Source organism: Taudactylus pleione, unplaced genomic scaffold (assembly GCF_031769625.1).
Source record: "Taudactylus pleione unplaced genomic scaffold, aTauple2 ptg000139l, whole genome shotgun sequence".
In the NCBI taxonomy this organism is placed as follows: domain Eukaryota; kingdom Metazoa; phylum Chordata; class Amphibia; order Anura; family Myobatrachidae; genus Taudactylus; species Taudactylus pleione.
The window spans coordinates 2467577-2491078 of NW_028284541.1; the positions used below are offsets into that span (position 1 = coordinate 2467577).

Here is a 23502-nt window from a genome sequence, read left to right on the forward strand (position 1 = left end):
TATATATATATATATATATATATATATATATATATATATATATACACACACACTGTGAGCGTACATATGTATATGCTGTATGTGTGTGTATGTATGTATATATAAAATCTATATCTATATCAGCCGGCACTCCACAGTGTATGTAATAATACTTGCCCCGATGATATCCGAGGTATGGTAGCCTTGCTTAATTGTAGAAAAGAAAAAGCAGCGGCACTCACGGGACTTTCAATAAATTGAAGTCCCGTGAGTGACGCTGCTTTTTCATATATGCACACACATTTTCCTGATCTGCTGATTAGGGGTTTGGCAATAATGACATGTGAGGTATATATAGACCCACTAGTGCTGTGTATTACTGCATGCTTGGATGCATCTTTGACTTTGTGGTCTTAAGAAAGGGCCTGGAATGAAACAAACAAGATGTGCTTTAACTGCAGACTTTCAGATTTAATTTGAGGGTAATTACATCCAAATCAGGTGAACGGTGTAGGAATTACAACGGTTTCTATATGTGCCTCCCACTTTTTAAGGGGCCAAAAGTAATGGGACAAACTAAACAATCCTAAATCTAACTTTCACTTTTTAATACTTTGTTGTAAATCCTTTACAGCCTGAAGTCTGGAACGCATAGACATCACCAGACGCTGGGTTTCATCCCTGGTGATGCTCTGCCACTTTCACTTTTTAATAATAATAATAATAATAAATAATAATGCTCTGCCAGGCCTCTACTTCAAATGTCTTCAGTTCCTGCTTGTTTTTGGGGCATTTTCCCTTCAGTTTTGTCTTCATCAAGTGAAATGTATGCTCAATCGGATTCAGGTCAGGGGATTGACTTGGCCATTGCATGACATTCCACTTTTTAGCCTTAAAAACTCTTTGGTTGCTTTTGCAGTATGCTTCAGGTCATTGTCCATCTGCACTGTGAAGCGCCGTCCAATGAGTTCTGAAGCATTTGACTGAATATGAGCATATAATATTGCCTGAAACACTTCAGAATTCATTCTGTTGCTTTTGTCAGCAATCACATCATCAATAAATACAAGGGAACCAGTTCCATTGGCAGCCATACATGCCCATGCCATGGCACTACCACCACCATGCTTCACTGATGAGGTGGTATGTTTTGGATCATGAGCAGTTCCTTTCCTTCTCAATTCTCTTCTCTTCCCATCACTCTGGTACAAGTTGATATTTGTCTCATCTGTCCATAGGATGTTGTTCCAGAACTGTAATGGCTTTTTAGGATGTTGTTTGGCAAACTCTAATCTGGTCTTCTTGTTTTTGTGGCTCACCAATGGTTTACATCTTGTGGTGAACCCTCTATATTCCCTCTTGTGAAGTCTTCTCTTGATTATTGACTTTGACACATATACACCTACCTCCTGGAGAGTGTTCTTGATTTGGCCAACTGTTGTGAAGGGGTTTTTCTTCACCAGGGAAATAATTCTTCTGTCATCCACCGCAGTTGTTTTCCGTGGTCTTCCGTCTCTTTTGGTGTTGCTGAGCTCTACGGTGCCTTCTTTCTTTTTAATAATGTTCCAAACAGTTGATTTGGCCACACCTAATGTTTTTGCTATCTCTTTGATGGGTTTGTTTTGATTTTTCAGCCTAATGATGGCTCGCTTCACTGATAGTGACAGCTCTTTGGGTCTCATATTGAGAGTCAACAGCAACTGATTCCAAATGCAAATGTCACACCTAGAATCAACTCCAGACCTTTTACCTGCTTAATTGCTAATGAAATAACGAGGGAATAGCCCACACCTGTCCATGAAATAGCTTTTCAGTTGATAGTCCCATTACTTTTGGCCCCTTAAAAAGTGGGAGGCACATATAGAAACCGTTGTAATTCCTACACCGTTCACCTGATTTGGATGTTATTACCCTCAAATTAAATCTGAAAGTCTGCAGTTAAAGCACATCTTGTTTGTTTCATTTCAAAGCCATTGTGGTGGTGAATAGAGGCCAAAATATGAAAATTCTGTCAATGTCCCAATATTTATGCACCTGACTGTATATATACATGTGTGTGTATATTATTTACTTATTTGCACATTTAGCCCAATGTTAGGGGGTTTCTGAAATGTGAAACAGTGAATGCTAAAGAAAAGCAGAGAGTCTGCTATAATATGGTGCAGTGATTTGTATTTCTGGTTTTCATTAATAACTAACTTTTATTAGTGTCTTAAAATACCAGAAAAATAATTTAAAAATGAGTAGTACTACAAAGCTTACAGTATTTTATAGGAAACTAATAAAATTGATATTTTAATGAAAACCAGATTAGTGCCCCAGATTTAAAGTCTTTTTCTGCTTTTTGCAGAATAAAATGCACCAATATATTATTATTATTATTATAATTGTCACCCTTTATTAGATCATCAACATATTATGCCAACATATTACGCATCACTGTACAGTTAGGGTATAATAATGCAAGTGAATAAGCTACAATGACCTGAAACAAGGTGAAGATGGCCCTGCCTGAATTATTTTGCAATCTTTAAGAGGTGTGGGGAACAACTAATATGTACAGAGCATCACCAACAAGTATTTTTTTACCTTGACAAAATTGTTTGTCCAAAAAACAATTTATAATTGTGTAACTAATCTTGTGTTGTCCCCACTAAAGTGACCTATAAGCTATACTAATGGTGCGTACACACTAGGCAATCAGGAAAGAGAGTACGATTCCGAAATCGTATCGTCGTTCCTGTTCTCCTGTAGTGCCTACACTGAGCTATCAGTCGTCCAGTGCAGGCACCGTCCTTCATTCCTGAATATGGCCAATCTCGTTATGGACAATGTCGGGAACGAACAGCATGAGCGCACATCACTAGTCGTTTCCGACATTGTAGTGCACGATTTGTGCACGATTACTGAGGATTTGCACGATTACGATGTCGTAATCGTGCAATCACTCAGTAAAATCGCCCAGTGTGTACGCACCTTAAGAGTTAGTGTTTACTGGTGAAAATTAATTGAAAAATATTTTTATTTTGTAAGTATTGCAAGTAGCAACATGCATTACTCCCGTTATACTGTTTATTTAGCAAAAGATAAAAAAGTTGTTTCTGTATAGATGAATATTTCTCCTTCATCCACAGGGTGCTACTGGAGACGCTGGTGTTAAGTGAGTGAGGAGCCTGGGCTCTTTGAAACTTGATGCTGAAATTCAGGCTCCTCGTCTTCAAAACCCTGTACAGCCGTACTGCTATCAAATTTTTGTGAGTGCCCAATAGGTCGGGTGGTTTGTTTTGGTGCATTTTTTTATAGAAATCTTTTATATTTTTATTTTTTTGCATCTCCATGCTTCATCTCTGGGAGGGGACTGCGTCCACCACTGCTCAGGTCTGTGTCCCAGTTCCCTGAGCTTCAGGCGCCATCAAGTGGTAACGACCTCTGCTGCTCAGCTCCCGACAGTGTTTTCGGAGATCTGAGCAGGCAGGTTAATGTCATCTCGCTTTTCATGTTTGGCGTCTTCCTGGGTGAAGGCTGGGCACTTCAGTTGGAAGAAGGCATCCGGTCGGGACTTCCAATAGCAAAATTGGTGTCCCTTGTTGATATGGGGAGGCAAAACAGATATTGATACTGCCCAGTTGGATACTCGCATCTTTGGTGTGGCAGTGGCTGCACGTTTGGGCTCTGTGGCTCAGGAATTGGCAGGTGCATGTCGATCAGAGAAAAGTGCTGGAGGCACTTATTTTTTCAGGAGATGTGCTTTTTGGGCCAGAGTTGGACAAAATGATTTCTTTGGACACTGGATGAAAAAGTTCCTTTTTGCCTACATCTGTTCCAAAATCTAGAGGGAAGGTCCTATTCTTTTGATTTTATGGAAGAGCCAGGGGACAGGTTTTCTCAGGAGGTTGGGCCCTGCAGAACGTGCTGGTCATGGCAAAAGGAAGAATCCTGGACTACTCAGCACCTAGGTCCAAAACCGTCTGACAAATACCAGGTATGACGGGCAGGAAACCCCCTCCCAAGGAAACTTGTAGTGAGGACCTGTCTGTTGTTATTCCAGGAAAGGTGGTTACAAATCAGCTCAGATGTTTGGGTAAGGGTGGTGGTGAACAGAGGCTATATAATAGACCTTTTATTTTATACAAGTTTTTCCCATTCTTCAATTAAAATTTTGGTTCAGAAGCTAGGCGACTCTTTCAAGCCAGTCTTAACTTAAAAATATCTGAATCTGCACCTCCAGATAGCCAGATTCAAGATTGAATCTTTAAAGTCTGTCATTCGCGGAATAGAGCAAGGGGAGTTTATGGTGTCTTTGGATGTAAAGGACTCATACCTGCATGTGCCCATTTGGATAGGCCATTAGTCCCTGCTCAGGTTTGCGGTCCAGATACATCATTTTCAATTAAGGCCACTCCCATTTGGCATTGCCACCTTCCCGAGGGTCTTCACAAAAGTGATGGCGGCTTTTCTCAGATTCATGCTGATTACAATAATCCCATATTTGGACAATTTGCTAATTAAATCAAGTTTTGGTGTTAGTCTCCTGGATGGATCATAAATTATACAAAATCTGATCAGTTTCCTTCTCTAAGAAACTTTTTCAGGAATGTTGTGTCTATACTTTCATGCTTAAAGGAAAGTTATGGGCAAGGTGGTCTTGACCTCTGAGGCGGTCAAGTTTGCCCAGTTTCACTCCTGAGTGTTTCAACTAGAAATATTCAGGAAGTGGCACAGGTCAAACATTTGCTTGGCATCCCAGGTTTTCTCCCTGTCTCCCAGGGCACTTTGCCCCTGCTCAGATTAAGGCTGTCTAGCCACCACAGGAGGGGGTAATCTATTTGCCATCTGGGTTTGGATCCTGGTGTCCACAGATCATCTCCGTTCATCAAGTGCGCTGCCTGGGAGTTGCACTTGATTTTGTTCTCTCATTGGTTCCTCACATTCAGTCATTCAGGCACTTCTGTCTGTTTGATCTCCAGAATATCGCCAGAATTCCCATCTTCCTCTCTTTCAGTGCCACCAAAAAACTTGTCCACTCCCTCATTATCGGTTGCCTTGACAACTACGAACTTCTACTTCCTGGTCTTTCCCTCAACTGCCTCTCTCCTCTCCAATCTCCTGTTAATGCTGCAGCTATACTGATTTTTCTATCTCACCACTCTGCCAATCCCTCCACTTCAAACTTCTCTCTGTAAGCTTCAAAACCATCTCTCTCTCCCCCTTTCCCCCTGTATCTCCAGCCTTATTTTCCTCCACAAGCCCTCCTGTTATCTCTGTTCATCAGGTGACCGCCGCCTTTCCACTCCACTTATTGCCACTTCTTGCTTCCACCTCCAAGACTTTTCTGTGCTGTCCTGAACATTTGGAACACTCTTCTATGTTCTATTAGACTCTTCCCCCAACATCCATTGTTTCAAATGTTCCCTCAAAACACACTTATTCTCTCTTGCCTACCGGATCTCATCCTAATCTAGTCCTCTTTCTCACATCTTTACCCCTGTTTCTCCAAATAACCCCTCTCCTCCCTCTCCCCTTTAGAATGTCAGCTGTTGTGAGCAGGGTTCTCCCTTCTAGTGTTTCTTCCCATCCCCTAGATCCACTACCTCATTTTTCTAGTATGTTCGTTATATGCCCACATCTGTAATTAGGTGTTATGTAGGTGTTATTATATTTGACCCAGTTTTGTATCTTGCTTTGTATAGCCCTGCGGATATTTGTGGTGCCGTATAAATAGAGGTTGATAATAATAAATGCCAGTCTCAGAGGATGGGGGCCGTAGTTCTCCATTCTTCCACCTACCAAAGCAAAGAAGGCGCCCCTGGCAATCAATGTGTTGGAACTTCGGGCTCTGTTCAACACTGAGTGCAGCTCAGTCTCTAGTGGAAGGGCAAACCGTAAAGGCTAAGATGAACAACACGACTGTGGTGACCTATCTGAACCATCAGGGAGGTGCCAGGAGTGTGCATTGGCTGAAGAAGCACACTCTTGTTTTGACTGCCACTCTCATTCCAGTGGTCGAAAAATTAGGAGGCCAATTATTTAAGCAGGCAGGACTTTTTTTTTTTTTTCTTTTTTGAGCAGCAGGTTGACAAATGGGTTCAGCCAGATGTTGCCATGATGGCATTCAGTCTGAACTTCAAGGTCAGGAACTATTGTTCCAGGACCAGGGACCCAGCAGCCATGCTTGTAGATGCATTGGTAGTTCCAAGGAACTATTTTCTCATTTACCTATTCCCTCCGGTAACATTGCTGTTGAGAATTTTAAAAAGGGTAAAGAGAGAGGGAACACTCGTAAAAGCTCCATGCTGGCCCAGAAGGGCTTGGTACTTGGATCTGCTATTTGTTCTAGATACACCTCTTCGCCCCCTCTCTGCTGTTCACCAACCTCTCTGTTACAGCTTGGCCTGGATACCCTATATTTCCATTGCTCCGTCCCAGCCCCTTCCCACCCATCACCTCGTGCCATCATGCCACCCCACAAACTTTCATACTAAACAAGGATGGACGGCCCTCCTCTCCCAGGTCTGTACCGTCGTCTATGCAGTGGGAGCCATTAGGGCGCACTCCCACAGAGGAGATGGGAAAGACCTGCTATATACATATATATATCTATATATATATATATATCTATCTAGTGCCCGGCACTCAGTCAGCTACATGTCCCAGTGCCTTTCCTTAAAAAAAAAAATCGTATATGTAGCAAATTGGACGACACTCCGGAAACCTACATCAAGAAAAAGACACTGACATTGCAGCTCGCGGTCAACGTTTCAGAGATCAAACTCTATCAAAGGTCTCTGAAAATATGGATATGCCTATGGTTCCACTCAAAGAAGTCTCATGGTATAGTCATTTTGACATTTATATATGAAAATAAAGGATTAAAAACATGTATGATGTAAAAACTTTACAAACAGCATATCAATCAATATAGCTCACCCAAATCCCACAGAAGGCATGGTCCAACCGCTGCAGACTGCACTTAAATCGGCGTTGCCAATAACAGTGAACCTTCCTGGGTGAGGGTGTCTTTGGAGGATGAACAAGAACCTCAAACGCATTTCATTTGAAAACAATTGCTGTTGGAATTTATTTACTACACTACGAGCGTCTTGTCTCTTTCTCTCTCTGACACTAGAGTTCAAGCCGAAAAATGTTTACAGGTAAGTGACTTTGGGATCATATTGTGGTATCAGTATCACTCCACTGATAATACACTTTATGTGGCAGCATACAAGTTGGATCCTGATTGGCTGCAGACTGAAATATCTTATCCTATTTTTTTTTTTTTTTGTTCTTTCATTTCTGGCTTAGCTATACTGTTAAATCTTCTACGCTGACTTTAATAATAACCGGGTAGTGAGTAACAATCTGTGTGAGGAGAAGCCCATTTTTCCTCTAGCAGTGCCACATGGCTGTTCCTTGTTTGCATCAGTCCTGCCTGACTTATTGTCTTCTGTTAATTCTCTGGGGTAGTGGTCTGACTTTGGTGAATGAGCCAATTGTTTTCCTTTGTGTTGCCCATCAAGTCAGTCCCCCATCTGGTTTGTATCAGACTGTTTTCACAGCCAACAACTGCTGCCTTAGCTATATCCTGACACTCAAGGGCCCCCTGCTATCAAAGCATTACTGTGATAGCATGTGTGTGTCTGGGCCCATACAGCTGTGCATGGCAGCTTGAAACTATTACACAAGAAATGCTAACTTAGAACTTGAACTGTCTTCTTCATTTAATACAAATAATCTATATACTGGTTAGTATGAGTACTCACACCTTAGGCTGACAGATAATTCACCCTGTGTAATCCTTCCTACCTTTCTCCAAATGTAAAAGTATTTATAATATATATATTTATTTGTTAGAGTTATGAAATCCGTTAACAGAATGGATATCATCTTATTCTTTCTGATACTAAGGTAGTTTTAACCTGATTACTATTTTAGTTTAGACCCACCTCTCTCCCTGTGTTACCATAAAGGCATGATTGATGTGAAGTTTTGTTTAGTAAAACCATTTAACCATGGTTATTCAGCACAGGCTCCCGAGTATGGTGTGTTTTATATTTTTCTATCATTTGTTTGATCTGCAACACATGTTAGAATTTGTAGTGTGGGTGCTTTATATTATCCACGAGTTACCCAGGTCATCGATACAGTATGCTTGTATTCTTCTACTATACGACCAGAGTACTGGGTAATCAGAGGATAAAAGCGGTCAGGTATATGACACCAGCCCCAAAACACATGTGATCTGAATAGCCAGCGATTAAGTCATGTGATGGGTGACCTGAAAACCACAGTAATAAAGATCCAGACAATGAGAACGTTGGGACATTTATAGGCGTTTAAACCACTTAACAAGGACGTTATGTTTGAGTGTTGTCATTTCAGCATGTAGATAGATATGTTTTGTTATTTATGCTTCTTAATATTATAAGGGCACAGTCGTGCCCTTAAATTAAGGCTAAAACGGAAAAAAATTCAATCTCCATAGAGAATTCCAGAGGGGGGCATGCTGTTTAAGGGGCTACACCTCAAAAGCTATAGGAGGTACCGAGTGGAAATTTGGCATGGGTGGGTAGAACTGTTGCTCGGTGCTGCATGCCAAATTTCAGGGCAAATAAAAATGAGGATTTGGGAACAATCTAAAATTCCAACTGTCAGTTTTTTATGACACTCTCAGTTAGGACCACTTTTCTGCTGTTCTCTATGGGGGATATTTGGGAAGGCATAACTCAGGGTAGGGGGCAAATTTAGACTTGGGGTTTATTTTATTAGGTAGCTATTGTTCCAGGGTAGGGCCTTTTGGGGTTCAGGTAATTGAGAAATTTAGTTTTTAAACTATCTCACAATTGCGCCATTATAGAGATAGGAAGATTCAGGACCTCATTCAGAGTCGGTCGCGAGCGCCGATGCGCTCGTAACCAACTCGATGGTTTGGCCTGTGCACGTGCAGCGGCCGCACTGCGCGTGCGCAAGCCCGGAGCGGCAAAGAAACTCTGTCGCTCCGGAGCTCGTTACCAAAGGGGCGGCTGTCAATGTTGATCGACAGCTGCCCCCGTTTGGTAGGCAGGGCGGGGGGGGGTGGTTTCCAAAACGGAGGTGTTCCTTTACAAGCGCCTACCGTTTTGTGGGTGGCCGCACTGACATAATCAGTGATGTCAGTGGGGAGCTTCCTGCTCCATCAGAGCAGAAAGCTCCCTGGGGCTTACGAGTGCACAGACCCTACCCCCGTATTCAGTGCAACCAGCACTGGGCTCTGATCCGGTCCTGGTTCTGAAAATACAGGGGAAAAAAATGAGTAGGGTCCCCCTGTTTTTTCCAGGACCAGCAATTGACTTTTTCTAGTGGGGGACTGAAGCCACAGCCAGGGTAGCCCTTTCACTGCCCCCCCCACACCCCCCCCCCCCTCCCGGCTGAAGAATCAACCATGACTACCAGTCAATCCAGGCCGGGGATCCCTGGGGAGCTGAGGGTCCCCCTCTCCATGGCACCCTAGGCTGATGGCCCTGGGCTATCCCCGGCACCCCTGGGGCGGTGGGTGCCGGGTTGATAGTGTAATGTGGTGTGAAAAATAGAAGTTAAATATTGTCTTTTGCTGTGGAAGTACAGTTCCCAGCAAGTCTCCCCTCCCCCGCATGCTGGTACTTGGAGAACCACAAGTGCCAGCATGCAGGGCATTACGGGCCCGCTGGTACCTGTAGTTCTACAGCAAATAAATATTTATATAAACACAGGACAGAGTAAAAGTTTATTAAACATACATACACACACACATATACACATACTCACCTATGTATCCCTGTAGCTATCAGTCCCCTTCTCCAGTAGATTATCCATAGGGTACCTGCGAATAAATATCCATACTCACTGTCTCCTATACGTGGATCGGTCCTCTTCGGTCCAAAGTAGGCAATCCCCGGGCTTGGCAAAACAAAAAAACTTAATGCACAAACCAACGTACATTAGTTCTGTCCTACAAGGACAGTACTACGTGAATGAGAGCTTAGTGGCAGGATTTCACTAGGGAAACCCCGCCGCTGAGTGTTCATTGGCTGAGAGAGGCGAGCCTTCCGTCTCTCAGCCAATTAACGGTTCTCATAATTGACTTCAGCTCCATTTTTGAAATTCAAAAATGGGTGCCGCGAGCCAATCATGGCTCGCGACGTCATTGCCCCACCCCCTCGGCTGGCTTATATAAAGCCAGCGCGAGGCACCATCCGGCCAGTCCATTGGCCGGGTGGCAGCAAAGAAGAGCTGCCGAAGACCATAGATGCCGGGGAAGTCCTGGATGGGCGGCGCCCTCCAGGTGAAGAAGCCGCGGAAGTCGGGGCAGGCGGCAGCCATGAAAAAGAGCTTAAAGGCTGCCGCCTCCCAGGTGAAGGTGCAGAACAATAAAATAATAAAACAAACAGAGTCTGTTTGTTTTTTAATATTTATTTTACAGGGGTACTATAGGTACCAGCGGGCCATTAATGCCCTGCTTGCTGGTACTTGTGGTTCTCCAAATACCAGCATGCGGGGAGGCTTGCTGGGACCTGTAGTTCTACTGCAAAGGACAATATTATACTTCTGTTTATTACACCACATTACACTTATCAACCCAGCACCCACCTCCCCATAGACTGCATGTGTGTATTCCAATGAGCACACAATTCTGTGAATTAGCAGCTCCACCATTTTGTGAGTGACAGCAATCTCTCTCTGTGAGAGTGCTGAATCTGCAGTTAACCACAGGGTGTCATGGCATGCCATATCTGTATTACACAAGGAACACGTCCATTAAGGCGTCAGCCTTAATGATCGTAATTTCATTGCTTTTTAAAGTTTGAGTGGCAGAAATTCAATAGGTTTTGTGAAATTTCAGATCATGTATAAGAAGCCTTAATTGTCTATGGAATATTATTATTACACACTTTCAAATCTTGAAAAAAAGAAATACAAGAGCTCGTACACTGGTAATTGTTCAAGAAGTTTGTCAATCTTATAGCTTAAAATTTTCTCTGTGAATGTTCTCTGCCCGTCTTCAAAAAGAAGGCAGTTGTCTGGTTGCTAAGGGTTACAACACCCTTTTTGTTGTTTGTACAATTTACCTGTTCAGCAGGCCTCCTATACGTCTAGTAAAGACCTTTATTGCAAAGTAGAACATATGTGCATTCAAGATTAGATGCTTTGTTCAAGTATATAGCTTGGTAAAGTAATGAGGTTTTCCTTTGATAATATAACCACTGGGTAAAGTTGTATTAGTATATTGGGTTCATCTGGCCAATAGTTCTCTGAAGAAAGCAATATAATGTAGAACTGAAATAAACAAGACATGTTCTACAAAGTTGTAAAAACTTTCCATTTACTACTATTGTAGTCAGGGATCCAGAATACTTGCCCAGCCTTTGCATGACGCTTAGCCAGCCCCAAAGGATGACCCATCCCTGATATGGATGCGTACAAGCTGTGGTACTGTGCAGCACAGCTTACATCATCTGTCTGGCTTGTAACTGGCCACCTTTCCAGGATGGTGCTTAAACGTTGTGGGCCCTGAAGTGTTAATCTCCTTTGCTGTCACTATCTGTCATAAACCAGATAAGTGCAGCTCATTCCTAATTGGGCGACGGTCAGTTGCCGTGGTCTCCCACTTCTGGAACGATTCCTCTGAGGGGGGAGTTGTGTCCTCAGATCGTGCAGAAATAGAGGTGTTAGCCAAATGATGTCAGTCTGATGCTGTGGGAGAAAGATATTGGAAGCACTCTATCTCTCGCCTAATTATAGTACAACAGCTTTATGTCTTTTCCTCATCCGGTGTCACTGTATTACAATTAGTATTCTTTATACCAGCAGACCCTAACCTTTCTTCATGGTGGGCACGCCTGGCCCATAATTAACTTTTTTATGTGACCCTCACAATTTGTATTGTGATAAATAAACCTATTTCGTAGAAAAATATGATTTTAAATGCTTAATTCTAACAAATATTTTCCTTACACAAAATCAGTGGGGAAAAAAAAAGCATTGGGTCCACCCAAAATCGCTAAAGCAAGCAATTAGGCTTTGCTATCCAGAGTGTGGAGCTCCCCTGCAGTGTAACCAATCAGTCATCGGCCAGTCGGCATGGGGCTGTATTAGTGAGGTTGTTCAGGTGCAGACCACCCTATCAAGAGGAACCAGAGTGTTTGGGTTAATTAATAGGTTAAAACTTAAGTAATATAAATATTTTGTTGTCTTACTATAGGTTCCAGCAAGCCCACCTATGCCCGAATTTAATGTCTATCAGGGCATGCTCGTACCTGAAGAACCACAAGTGCAAGCATGCACTGTGATCCAGGACCTGCTGGAACATGCTGTACACCCATATAAAAAAAAAACAAAAAAAAAACAGACACAATGACAACGTATTTTATGTAAATTACCACTCCCTCATTAGCCACTTTATCATTCACCTATACTTCATAGGTCAATCCGTGCTTGGCACAAAAAAAGTCTGTCTTTCCTATTAAAATGAATGGCTTCGCTCTGATAGGTCAGAGTTTGCTACCAAAAAAAAAAAATAATAATAATACATATTTATTCTATTGTTAACCATTTTAATATGCCACACCCACCACTATTCGTGGGAAGAGCCTATTGTATTTTTTATTTTGTTTCATAGATGGAGCTTATTTTTTTGCAGATCTATCAATGGTGATCAGTGCCATCGCCGGTGGTTATCCAGGTTATAAACCGTGTATCATTGTCCCCAAAAAGCTCTAAGATGCATCGAAAATGGTCAATTTATAAAGGGACAAAACCAGTTTCTTCTCACTATTAGTTTGTCATGTTTGGATGGCGACAGCTATGAAAATAGTATAGATCTGTACCCCGGACTAGGCAGCTTACTCCTTCCTGGTTCCTCCTCGGCAGGCTCCACGCATGTTCTCTACGCTGCTCCTTCTCATATTAGTGCAAGCAGCACATATCACAGAATAAATATGTCATTATTTATATATTGATGATTTAATAAACTGAGAAACTTTTTATTTACTTTATGTATTGCAGTAACACAGGAGGATTCAGATCGAACTGTGGTGGAGCCCAATATTTACCTCCGCTCTGAGTTCCCAGGTATGACTCCCATGTACCTCATCTCTTAGGAACTTTGTATTTATTTCTACTCATACTTTTTTTTTCTTTTAAGGACCACAAAACCTAACAAGTATATAAGAGCTAATGATAAGGTTCACATGTGTGCAGTGGTTTTAAGTGCTCATCAGAGCTGAGAATGTCTGTTTGATACTCGGTGAAGATTTTTTTGCCTAAGCCGACCAGATTTCCTGCGTTTATATCTAATCGACCACACGGTTATTCTTTCTTTTAACATGGCCAGTTAGAGGAAAAGCTCCTAAAGCTGCCTAACAGATGTAACTCTGAAATATCTTACATCCTGTTATTGGGGATATTTACAGGCATTGGCTTTTCATAGTAAATAAACTTGTATTTTACATTTAACGGCCTTTAAAGAAAAAAAATCATACTTTGTACGAGACGTCTCCGTTTGATATGACAGTCTTTAAAGCGAAATCTTATCTCGTAAGAGGCGTGGTAGTGGTGGGATTAAGGCTTTAGAAGTTTTTGAGGCTGTCAAATGACATGCTAATTATCACATATTATGATGAGTATTGTACAAGTGTTCTTAATTAAGGATTAAGGGTAGTTTAACAAGATCAAAATGGCCAATGAAAGGCTTTTCTTAGCATATATCTTCCTTTAAGGAGATTATTTTATATATATATATATATATATATATATGGTCAGTGCGCCAACCCAGTAATATTCTCCTCTATACAATAATACTATTCTAAAAAATATATATATGGCAACCGCACTCCCTTTAGATACTGGGTGTCAGCTGAATCAACTGGTATAGGACATTGGGTTAAATGCCCTTAGAGAAAAACATGTGTACATATAGTTAGTTCAAGCGCCTGGCGTGTTGCAGAAAACAGACCCTTAAGTGATTTATATAGCAACTTGTTTAGTGAGATAAAAGTGTATAAGTGCAAATAGATAAAAGATAAATTAGTGCTAACTTCCACAAGTGACGTCTATAAACAATTTATTTATACATATAACAAACATAAAACAAAAGCACACAGTTTTAGCAGCGATAAATCAATCTCTAAATTGTGCAAAACAGTGCTAAAAAGTGTAGTTTAAAATATATACAGTATCTGGTTATTCAATACAGTTCTCAAATTTTTTGTATCTTAATAAAAGATACAAAATATATATATAAATCTTATTTCTTATAAAAACACAAAATTCAGACACAAATACACAGAGGAAATAATTTTTTTTAAAAACGATAAAGGAATCTTTAAAAACAATGCTTATCTGATTCTGTGATAGAATAATTGAGAGTTCATCAGGCAAGAGGAGGCAACTTCACTATATATATATATATATATATATATATATATATATATATATATATATATATATATATATATATATATATATATATCAATTCTAAGCAATTTCCTTGTAGAATGCCGTATTTGTGATTTGAATATAGTAAGCTCCTGGCAAGGTTGTTTTTATAACACTATGACCGCTGTGGAGCTTCACAGATGGCGACGTATGCACAGGATACCTATTGTTGGGTTAGGGTCCGCAAGATGTTGAAGATCTATCAGACATTACACATACACACGTATTAAAGCAAGGATTGTTCATTCCATATATTTCAAAGTATAGAAGAGCAAACAACTAGCTTCAGTCATTCTTGCTGTGGCCAGCACCAGAGTTAATGATATTTATCTTTCATTACATTTGTACCTGCCTCTCCATTAGCTGCCAAATTATTAACACATCTGCCTTGCAAAATAAACAGTAGTTGTGCGGTTATTATCTGTATCTATTGAGAAATGTTGGCCACACAGGCCCCAATAGAACTGCAGGATCCATTAATGACCCTTACGTGATCCATAGGACAACAATCATGCATGTTGTGAATGTGGTCAACGTGGCATGAGTGTCACATGGCTCAATCTCAGCCAATTTGGCTACCCAAACCTTACTGTGATCCTGCTTCTCAGCTCTCAGACCCAGCAGTAGAATGGCTTCACATTTGACCAGCTGGCGATAACCAAGAGCTATGCACGCACATTTGCAGAGACCTGTTGGTGGTCATCAGGAGTAAACCAAACAAAAAGAACAACACACGTGACATTAACACATTTTACCTATCACATCTCATTTTCTCCGTAGTCCAACCGTGTCCTTATTATAAGCTGCTATACCTGCAGACTTTAGCCGAGTTCCCGGCACATTACATGGCACATTGCATTATAGCTCACTTTCAAATGCACGTTCAAAGTATTGCAAATTACATATCAGTTATATGTAACAGTAGTCTTTGTGTATGCCCGGACATGGCAACACTACCAAATGCTGCAAGCAAAACATTTTGGGTATCTGCCAGCGATGGGTATAAATTGTGGTAAATGGATTCTGTCTAGTAATAAAAAATAAAATAGCCTGTAAAGGGGATACGAAGGGTAAAATAAACTCTTTGGGTGCAGAACCCCTTTAGAATCATAAACCATGTATTCAGTGACTGCATCCCTTAAATATGGATATAGCTTGAAAGAGTCACTGTCCTGTATGTATGTTTACATTCAATTACTTCCCCTTGTTACCTGAGTCCCTATACTACTGGGATGCCTCATTAAGTTGCCTGGCTTAAGGTGTAATGTTCTCGAACACCTGTGTCGTTCATTCCATTTCCTGCCCCATTTCTGTCCTGTGTGACTGCCAGTAATGAACGCTCCGGTGATAAATTCTAACACCTTAGTCCGAAGTGTGTTGATTACTTTGTGGTTGATTTTAAAACATTGACTGAACATTTTGCAGGTGCTGTGAGGGATGTAAGGGAAAGGTCTCCAGCTGTGCTCTACGGGTTTGTCTAGGTAGCCTATGATTTCATATTGTGTATGATATAACCTGCATGTTGTAGTTACACAGTTATACAAGTGTCTCATATCCAATGAATCAGCACAGTATGCTGATGTCCTAGTCACATCGCATGGCGACTTACTGTAGACTCATTTTCGTGAAAAAAAAGACGCCAAACGTTAGCAGAGTAGCAGGGAGCCTGGCAACTCACGCAAGGCAAGTCGTGCTGCGTGGTGTATTGAGGCTAAATGTATGAAGACACATTTGTACATCTTATGATGATTACTGTATTTTTCTACTCTACAATACATTACTCCAGTCCCAAACCAGAAAACAAGACTCTTCCCATTTGGGTTTATTTGACTAGAAAATGAATTCTCTCTTAGGTGCTGCCAGTAACCTTTTTTGTAAAAGGTTAGTAAGAGGGGATAGCAGTAAATCTTTTTGGGTCCCTTGTAGAGTTGAAAGAATATGTCCAGCCATTTATTAGCAAACTCCTCTCTCCCTAGATGGCAGGGGTCTAATTGCCGGGAGCCATGCCAGTCAGTCACTATCTAATGGCTGGTTATCTTGGCAATAGAGTTTTAAAATTCTGCACTTTGCACTCAGTGCGACTTGTAACATCTCAATATCATTGACCAATCAGTGATCAGACATAGTTATAAGCTGTTGTGTCAGAAAAACGGAGTTTCACAAAACTCTTGGCTTTGGCTGCAGAAGAATTCACCATTAGACAACCGCCAGGAGAGTGAGCATCTGTCCCCTGCCGATCTGACATGTGGACGCACTTCACAATATTTCTTGTGTTGTACACACTGGAAAGACAGAACTATATTCATTATTTACTTATTCAATTATAGGGCAAAGGGGTGTATAAACTGTGGAGGGGGCCCGTGTGCATTTTCTGTTCTGGCCTCCTCCTCTCTAGCGCTAATAACCGGCAGCGGAAGCTAATAGTAGTCTCTGGCGCTGTGCCAGAGTCTACTGTGCACGCGCTGGTCTCTGGGAAAATGGCCGCAGCGCCATTTTCACGGTGATTTGTGCAGCCGCGGAACAACAGAGAGAGGTAAGTATTAAAGATGTTTAAAAAAACATGAGTGTGCGGTGTGGGTCCCCATGGACGCAGGGGCCCATTGGCACCCTGCACCCATTATAGATACGCCACTGATGGGAACTGATTTTGAGTTGGGAGCAAAGCTAAAAAGGACAAGTAACTTTGCACCAGGACAAACCATGCTGCACCACAAGGGGTGAAATACATTTATTGTTTTTGAATGCAGGGTAATTACTGTCTGCTTTTGCAGTTTTTATCCAGCAATTTAGGGTTGAGTCTGGACACACCCCTCCCAAATGTAACACTCTCTGCACATTTTTACATCTCCAAAATAACTGCAAAAAAAGGCGACCGCACTGGCGCTGTCAAGAAATGCAGCTGCTGAAAGGAGGGTGTCAGTCTCCCAAATAAATCAACATGTACAAAGAAGAAGATCGAGAACAGCCGCAAATACTCCAAAAACAATAGGATTAGGTCCGCCGGTTTCCCGACTGCATACCGCGTGGGTAAATCCCCGGATTCAAATAGTAGTGCGGGCTTAACGCGTTTCATGGAATACGCCCACAACTTCGTTGTTTAAAAAAAAAAAAATGTACATCTCCCCCATCAGCAGTGTAGTATGGCTTTCCCCAGGTGCGCAGGTACTTTTTTTTTTTTTCTTATTTACGCTCAACTCAGAATCAGTGAATCAGACCTATAGGGTCTACTGTCTGATTTGGCTTATTATAGGGCATTGCAATTCATCATTTGTAGTGGTAGAAGAGAATATATACTGCTTTACCATTCCGCCAAACAAATTATTTGGGCGTAGTTCTTTATTTTCACCTCTGTCTGACCTGGAATTTTTCTGTAGTTTAAAATGTGCTGAAGGAATCAGAATCTCCGGCAGCCCTTTCAGGGAATTGGATATACGAAGTTAAAATATTTGAAAAGGTAAAAAATAAAAAATCACAGTAAAAGGTGTGTACTGGTCAGGAAACGGACCTTTTATCTAACACCATTGCAGAACCCCAAAAGCTGCAGCAACAATGATAAAGGCTTACCGGTATATCTTATTAAAACTATACATTTTGTTTGTTGACATCCACTTGCCGATGATGCTGAGCGATTGCACTATTACGACATCGTGATCGCGCAATCGCTCATTTATTGACTGCAAATCGAGCATTTAAGTGTCTAAAACGACCAGCGAGGCGTGCGCCTGTTGGTCGTTTCCGACATCTATCATCGCCCGAACATGACAGTCAACCTGACGACCGTCGTCAGGTTGCCCATGTTCGAGGATGATTGATGTGCATACACTGAACGTTCAGTGTATGCACTTCACCCCTAGCGAGACGACGGCACGATTACGATGTCATAATTGTACCGTCGTCCCCGCATCTACAAGTGGATGGGCAGCATTACTTGAAAAATGCTTTATTTATATTTACCACACCAGACCACAAAATGATGTGCGGTAGTCAAATGCCATTGTTAGCAGAACTTTGCTAGAGTGATGAATGTGGGGTGGGTTTAGTGTCATGCCCCCTCAATAGTGCAGGTTCCAGATATGGTGGGCACAGCATACATCCAATCAGCACAGGAGTCGACTTTCATTATTGTCCATTGTGTCGCATTTCTCCATCCAGTACATTTACAGTTGTCATCCAGCAGAGGTCACAAGTCACAGAAAGTACCAGGATTCTGCTGCATTGCGCAAATAGAATAGGTTCCTAGGAGAGATCCTCACCAGTGCACTAATGGGTGGTTAGTGTAAGCCCCTTTTAAATACAAATTAATCCAATATGAAAAGTTCTCACAGACCAGGGCATAGCCAGAACTTTGTGGGCCTCATAGCAACATTTTGAAGAGCCCCTTCCTGCCCCAAGTCAACAATATGCTGCATTGTACTGCCTCCAGTACACATTCCACACAGTTCCCCCAGTTCACATTATGCCACACAGTGCTTGGCGATCAATTCCGGGAACCTGGTGGATGACTTTATGACCTGGGTGCAGTTGAGTCAGGCCTCAGAGCTGGTCCACCTAAGCCTCTGGGCCCCATAGCAATGTCACTCACTGCACCCAGTATAGATATGCCCATGCTCACACATAAATTCATGTACATACTGAGTACATATTAAGCGGCCTGTCAGTTAAGAACAATAGAGATCTTATGCAGACCTGAACACATGCACTTTTCCAGAGTATATATATAAGCACAGGCGATACACATTTCAGTCGCATCTCCGCTTATGGCTGAAGAGGTGTAATGGGCTGTAATGGCGCATTCTCACGTAGGGAAAAGTCATTGACTATAGACAGAGTTTCATGTGAGCAAAGATAGGCCTGTTTTCAGACATTTTTTGCGCCTAATGTTGGCTGGTGAAAGTGCACTAATGATGGCGAGTAGCAAACCAAGCCCACTGTTAGGAGGCGGTCTAACCGCAAGATACGCCCAACTCTGCATACAAACAAATATGTGCATTTATTTTCATGCACACAATATGGGAGCACATAGGGGCGATTTCCGTCCAACTCTGCATCAGGCCCGAGACGTTTGTTCTTTCAAGTGCACCAACATAGAGACAATGTTGTAGCTTCTGTGTCTCTGAGAAGAGGAAACATAGATGTTCATGTGTCGGATTACCGTAATCGGAATCAAAATTATAGATGGATGAAACACACCACATAGAGAAGCTTTGAACAGTTATTTTTAATAAGATTGGTTCTCCCGGTCTTTGAATGGGAAAGTCTATGCCAAACCTGCAGCCTGGGCTTTAAACACTTCAGTGGCGGATGTAGTCTATTATTAGAAACTCATTTACCCGTATATTTAAAATGCGATAATCATTACAGGGGTAAATCAGGGGCCACACTGAAGGTCGGCCACCTTGCAGAGGTAGGATGTGGAAATTACCCCAGTTAGTCTGAAAAATAAAAAAAAAGTCTGCTTTCAACAAAGCTGATAAAGACTCCCCAAAATCCAACAGCAAATATAGAGTATAATGGTATCTACTCCCTAGTTTTAACTGTTGGTGGCAGTGCTTGTATTTTTGGAGGGACCTCATGTACCATTCATGACTGCCTACAGTATGGAAACAAATTCTTCATCTCCCATAGAAATGTCTTTTAAGTTTATACAGAATATAAGAAAATTTTGCGGTTGGTGTTCCATTAAGGTCACTGATGCAGCAATCCTAACACTTGCCCCAAGAATCACAGGATCACTGTCCAATTTTGTTACATCCATTGGTGGCCAAATTGGACTCTAGCCATGTGATCAAATCACTGCAGCTCGTAATCTTATTAAAGTGCTTCTGTATACCACCCCCTTTATATCGCTAGCCTCTCTCGTTAGCCAGTAAATTATCTCCTAATTTATAACTGTAATAATTTATTATATGAAATATACTCTAGCGTCTCTTCAGAGGAAACGCTATCACGTTATTAGTTATTCCAGCTGCATTTATTTTGTCTAATTTATTATACAATTTTGGGTGAATAATTATTTTATAAATTAATTTAAGGGACCCTATTCTAGTTTTTTTTGTTGTTGTTTTTTTTGGTTGTGTGTTGATGTTTGGAGCCTTTTTAGATTTCCTACTATTTGTAATAGCTCAGAGTAAAAAAGCATTTCTGTATTTGTTGCAATTTTCCCATAAAACAGTGGAACGGTTTCTGGTTCCAAATAAGAGATCTGCTACAATATAGGCCCGTATTCAATTAGAGGCGAAAAGCGCAATGTTTTTGCCTCATTCGCCTGATTTGAGGCAAAGTTCACAATGCGCGCTCCCACTTTTCGCCCTATTCAATTGCAAAACAGGTGAAAACGCGGACGTGCGAATGCCACAACTAGTGAAAAGCCCTTTTTTTTGGGGGGGGGTAATTCCATCTGTACCCAAAAAAAGCATAAGTGACCCAGTTAATATAGAAGTGTATTAATAGCTGTAATAACAGTATTTGGTGTTCCTAATCTGAGTCAAATGGCTGTTATATGCACTTTTGCATTAGTGTGAAAATATTATATTAAGGAATTTCTTTGGTGAAAAACAATTGCTGTAGTTAATTTGGGGGTACATTTAAATGGGTACTAGTATATTTTGGAGTTAATAAAGTGCATTTTAAAAAACTTTAGAAAAGAAAACTTCTGCAGCCACTTGCAATCCTAAAAACCACCTGTCCCATCCATAAAGCACCCCAAAATACCCCACCCAATATTTATGAACCATTTTCAAACACTTTTAAAATTTTCACCCCAAAAATGACATGCCTATTTTAGGGGGTAATAAGATACTTTTTTTTTTTTTTGCCTAATTGGTCATTAGGGGGCGGGCCCAAAGGGTTCTGAACCAAGTTCCCACATTTTAAATCAAAAATAGGGATTTTGCACATCTTTTCTCCTACCTTTTGGGTGGAGAAACTTTTTCACCTGTTTTTGCCTATGGAGTTTTCGCCCAGGCACAAACGTCCTGTAATTGAATAGGGCGATACTTTGGAGACAGGCGAAAACCGTGCAAAACTTTCCGCCGATCGCGGCTTTGTCGTCTGGAATTGAATATGGGCCATAGAGTGATATCATTTTCATCACAACTTCAAATTTCTATCCCTTTAGTGATCTGCCACAGTTTATATGCTGTTAATGAGTTGCCATGATTTTATTATAAATTTGCTTATGGTAATTATTGCCTTTATTTATTATAATCTGTTTATGTAGCGCGCACATATTCCGCAGCACTTTGCAGAGTTCATCACATCAGCCCCTGCCCCAGTGGAGATTACATTCTATATTCCATACCACATACAGTTGGGTCCACATGCATCTAGCCTCCTGGCACGTTAAACAGCCCTTCTAGTCGCGCCATGCCATGGCGTGACTCAGTAACACAGAGTGACTTTTCGTGCGTCTTTTTACTTTCAAATGCGTCTTATTCACGCACAAGCTGCTTCTGCTGATTAAAATGATATGCAGCATGCCTATGTTCTCTGTGTGACTGCGGCTGTATCTGCATGCTAAATGCTAAATTACAGTGTCACAGCCACCGACACTGTAACGTAGCATTTAGTATGCAGATACACCCGCACTCGCTCAGAGAACATAGGCATGCTGCATATCATTTTAATCAGCAGAAGCTGTTTGTGCTATCTATTTGCATTATTGTGCGAATGAGATGCATTTGAAGGTAAAAAGACGCTTGGTGCTACTGAGTCACACTGAGCTCCTGCGTTGTGTGGCGCAACTTGTAGCGCACGGTGGATAGATGTATGTGGGTACATCTGTACACACGCACATATACACTATGGTTAATTTTTGTCAGTAGCCAATTAACCTACCAGTACATTTTTGTGGGAAGAAACCAAAGTACCCAGAGGAAACCCACGCAAGCAAGGGGAGAATATCCAAACTCCACACAATTAGGGCCATTGTGGGAATCGAACCCAAGTCCTCAGTGCTGTGAGGCAGTATAGCTGACTATTATGATATAGAAGAAAATGTAAAAATCAAAAGTACTAACGCTTCAAAAGGCAAACAGAAGTGATTACAACATACATTTTACAAAGCTGTTGATGACTTTAATCATCTCTATGCATGTTGCCGTCCAGTATCGTCTTTACCTAATAGTAGAGAAAACACAGTTGCTGAAACAAATAATCTGTTCTGGAGATGGAGAATATTGCTGTTGACAAGAGCTTTTGAGTGGCCCCCAACTATTTCCATACACCCCCTCTGCATCGACAAGATAATGTAGTCTGCAGAACATTTTACTAGCTACGTTTGGGAGAATTCAGCATGAATAGTCTTTCAGCACCCCGACTTCAAACACTTGGCACAGAAGATCTAGAAACCCCACAGGACTCCGATATCCTTTATCCAAGAAACCTAGAAGCAGCTGTTGAAACAGTGACATCATTGGCTGGTGACTGGCCTCTAGGGGTTATTAGCCAATTCACTTCTAAAAGCATAAAATTGTGTTGAATGGGAGAACACAACCAGTGTGGGGTTCCGATGTCAGCTTCTAAAATGTATGCAGACAACGGAACATGTTCATGGACCTGTAGCAGCAGCCTGATTACACGTGTGGCCAGCTAGGAGCTGGACTCAACATGGACTCTGGCTGATCCTGAATAAAGGGAGTCCCTGGCTTCACATTTATATTTTATGTGTAAGGTCTAGACAGCATGTAATGTCTCTCGCCTTGCACTACTGTTTTTACTATGTGACACCCATGTTTCATGTAAAACGGTCTGTTTAAATACTCTTTGAAAGATAGCAGGAAAATGTAAGTAAAAATGGAGGTTATGTTGGGACTTTAATTTTCCTGATGAAGGTGCCACAAACCTCATGTCTTGAGAGACATTTGTTTAGTATGTACTGCCTGCTGAAAGAGTGATGCCCCTAATCACTTGTTTTATAGGCAGTACACCAGGAAGAAACTTCACGAGTGGGCAGGGTTAATGTGGTACTTCATATTGATTGGCTGCAGTTTATTGGACCTGATAAACTACTATGCATTGAGCAGTGTATCATGGCCAGTAATGTATCATCCTCTTTTGTGGGCATTATCTATATAA

At 41.4% G+C, this 23502-nt stretch overlaps 1 protein-coding gene across 1 annotated transcript in view; it reads left to right on the forward strand.

Moving 5' to 3' along the window:
- KIAA0586 (KIAA0586 ortholog) overlaps window positions 1–23502 on the forward strand; it is a 150923-nt gene that overhangs the window by 108228 nt on the left and 19193 nt on the right. The window contains exon 31 of the mRNA XM_088473708.1: window positions 12997–13062. Within this exon, the coding sequence (XP_088329834.1) occupies window positions 12997–13062 (66 nt within the window). The remainder of the gene's footprint in view (window positions 1–12996; window positions 13063–23502) is intronic.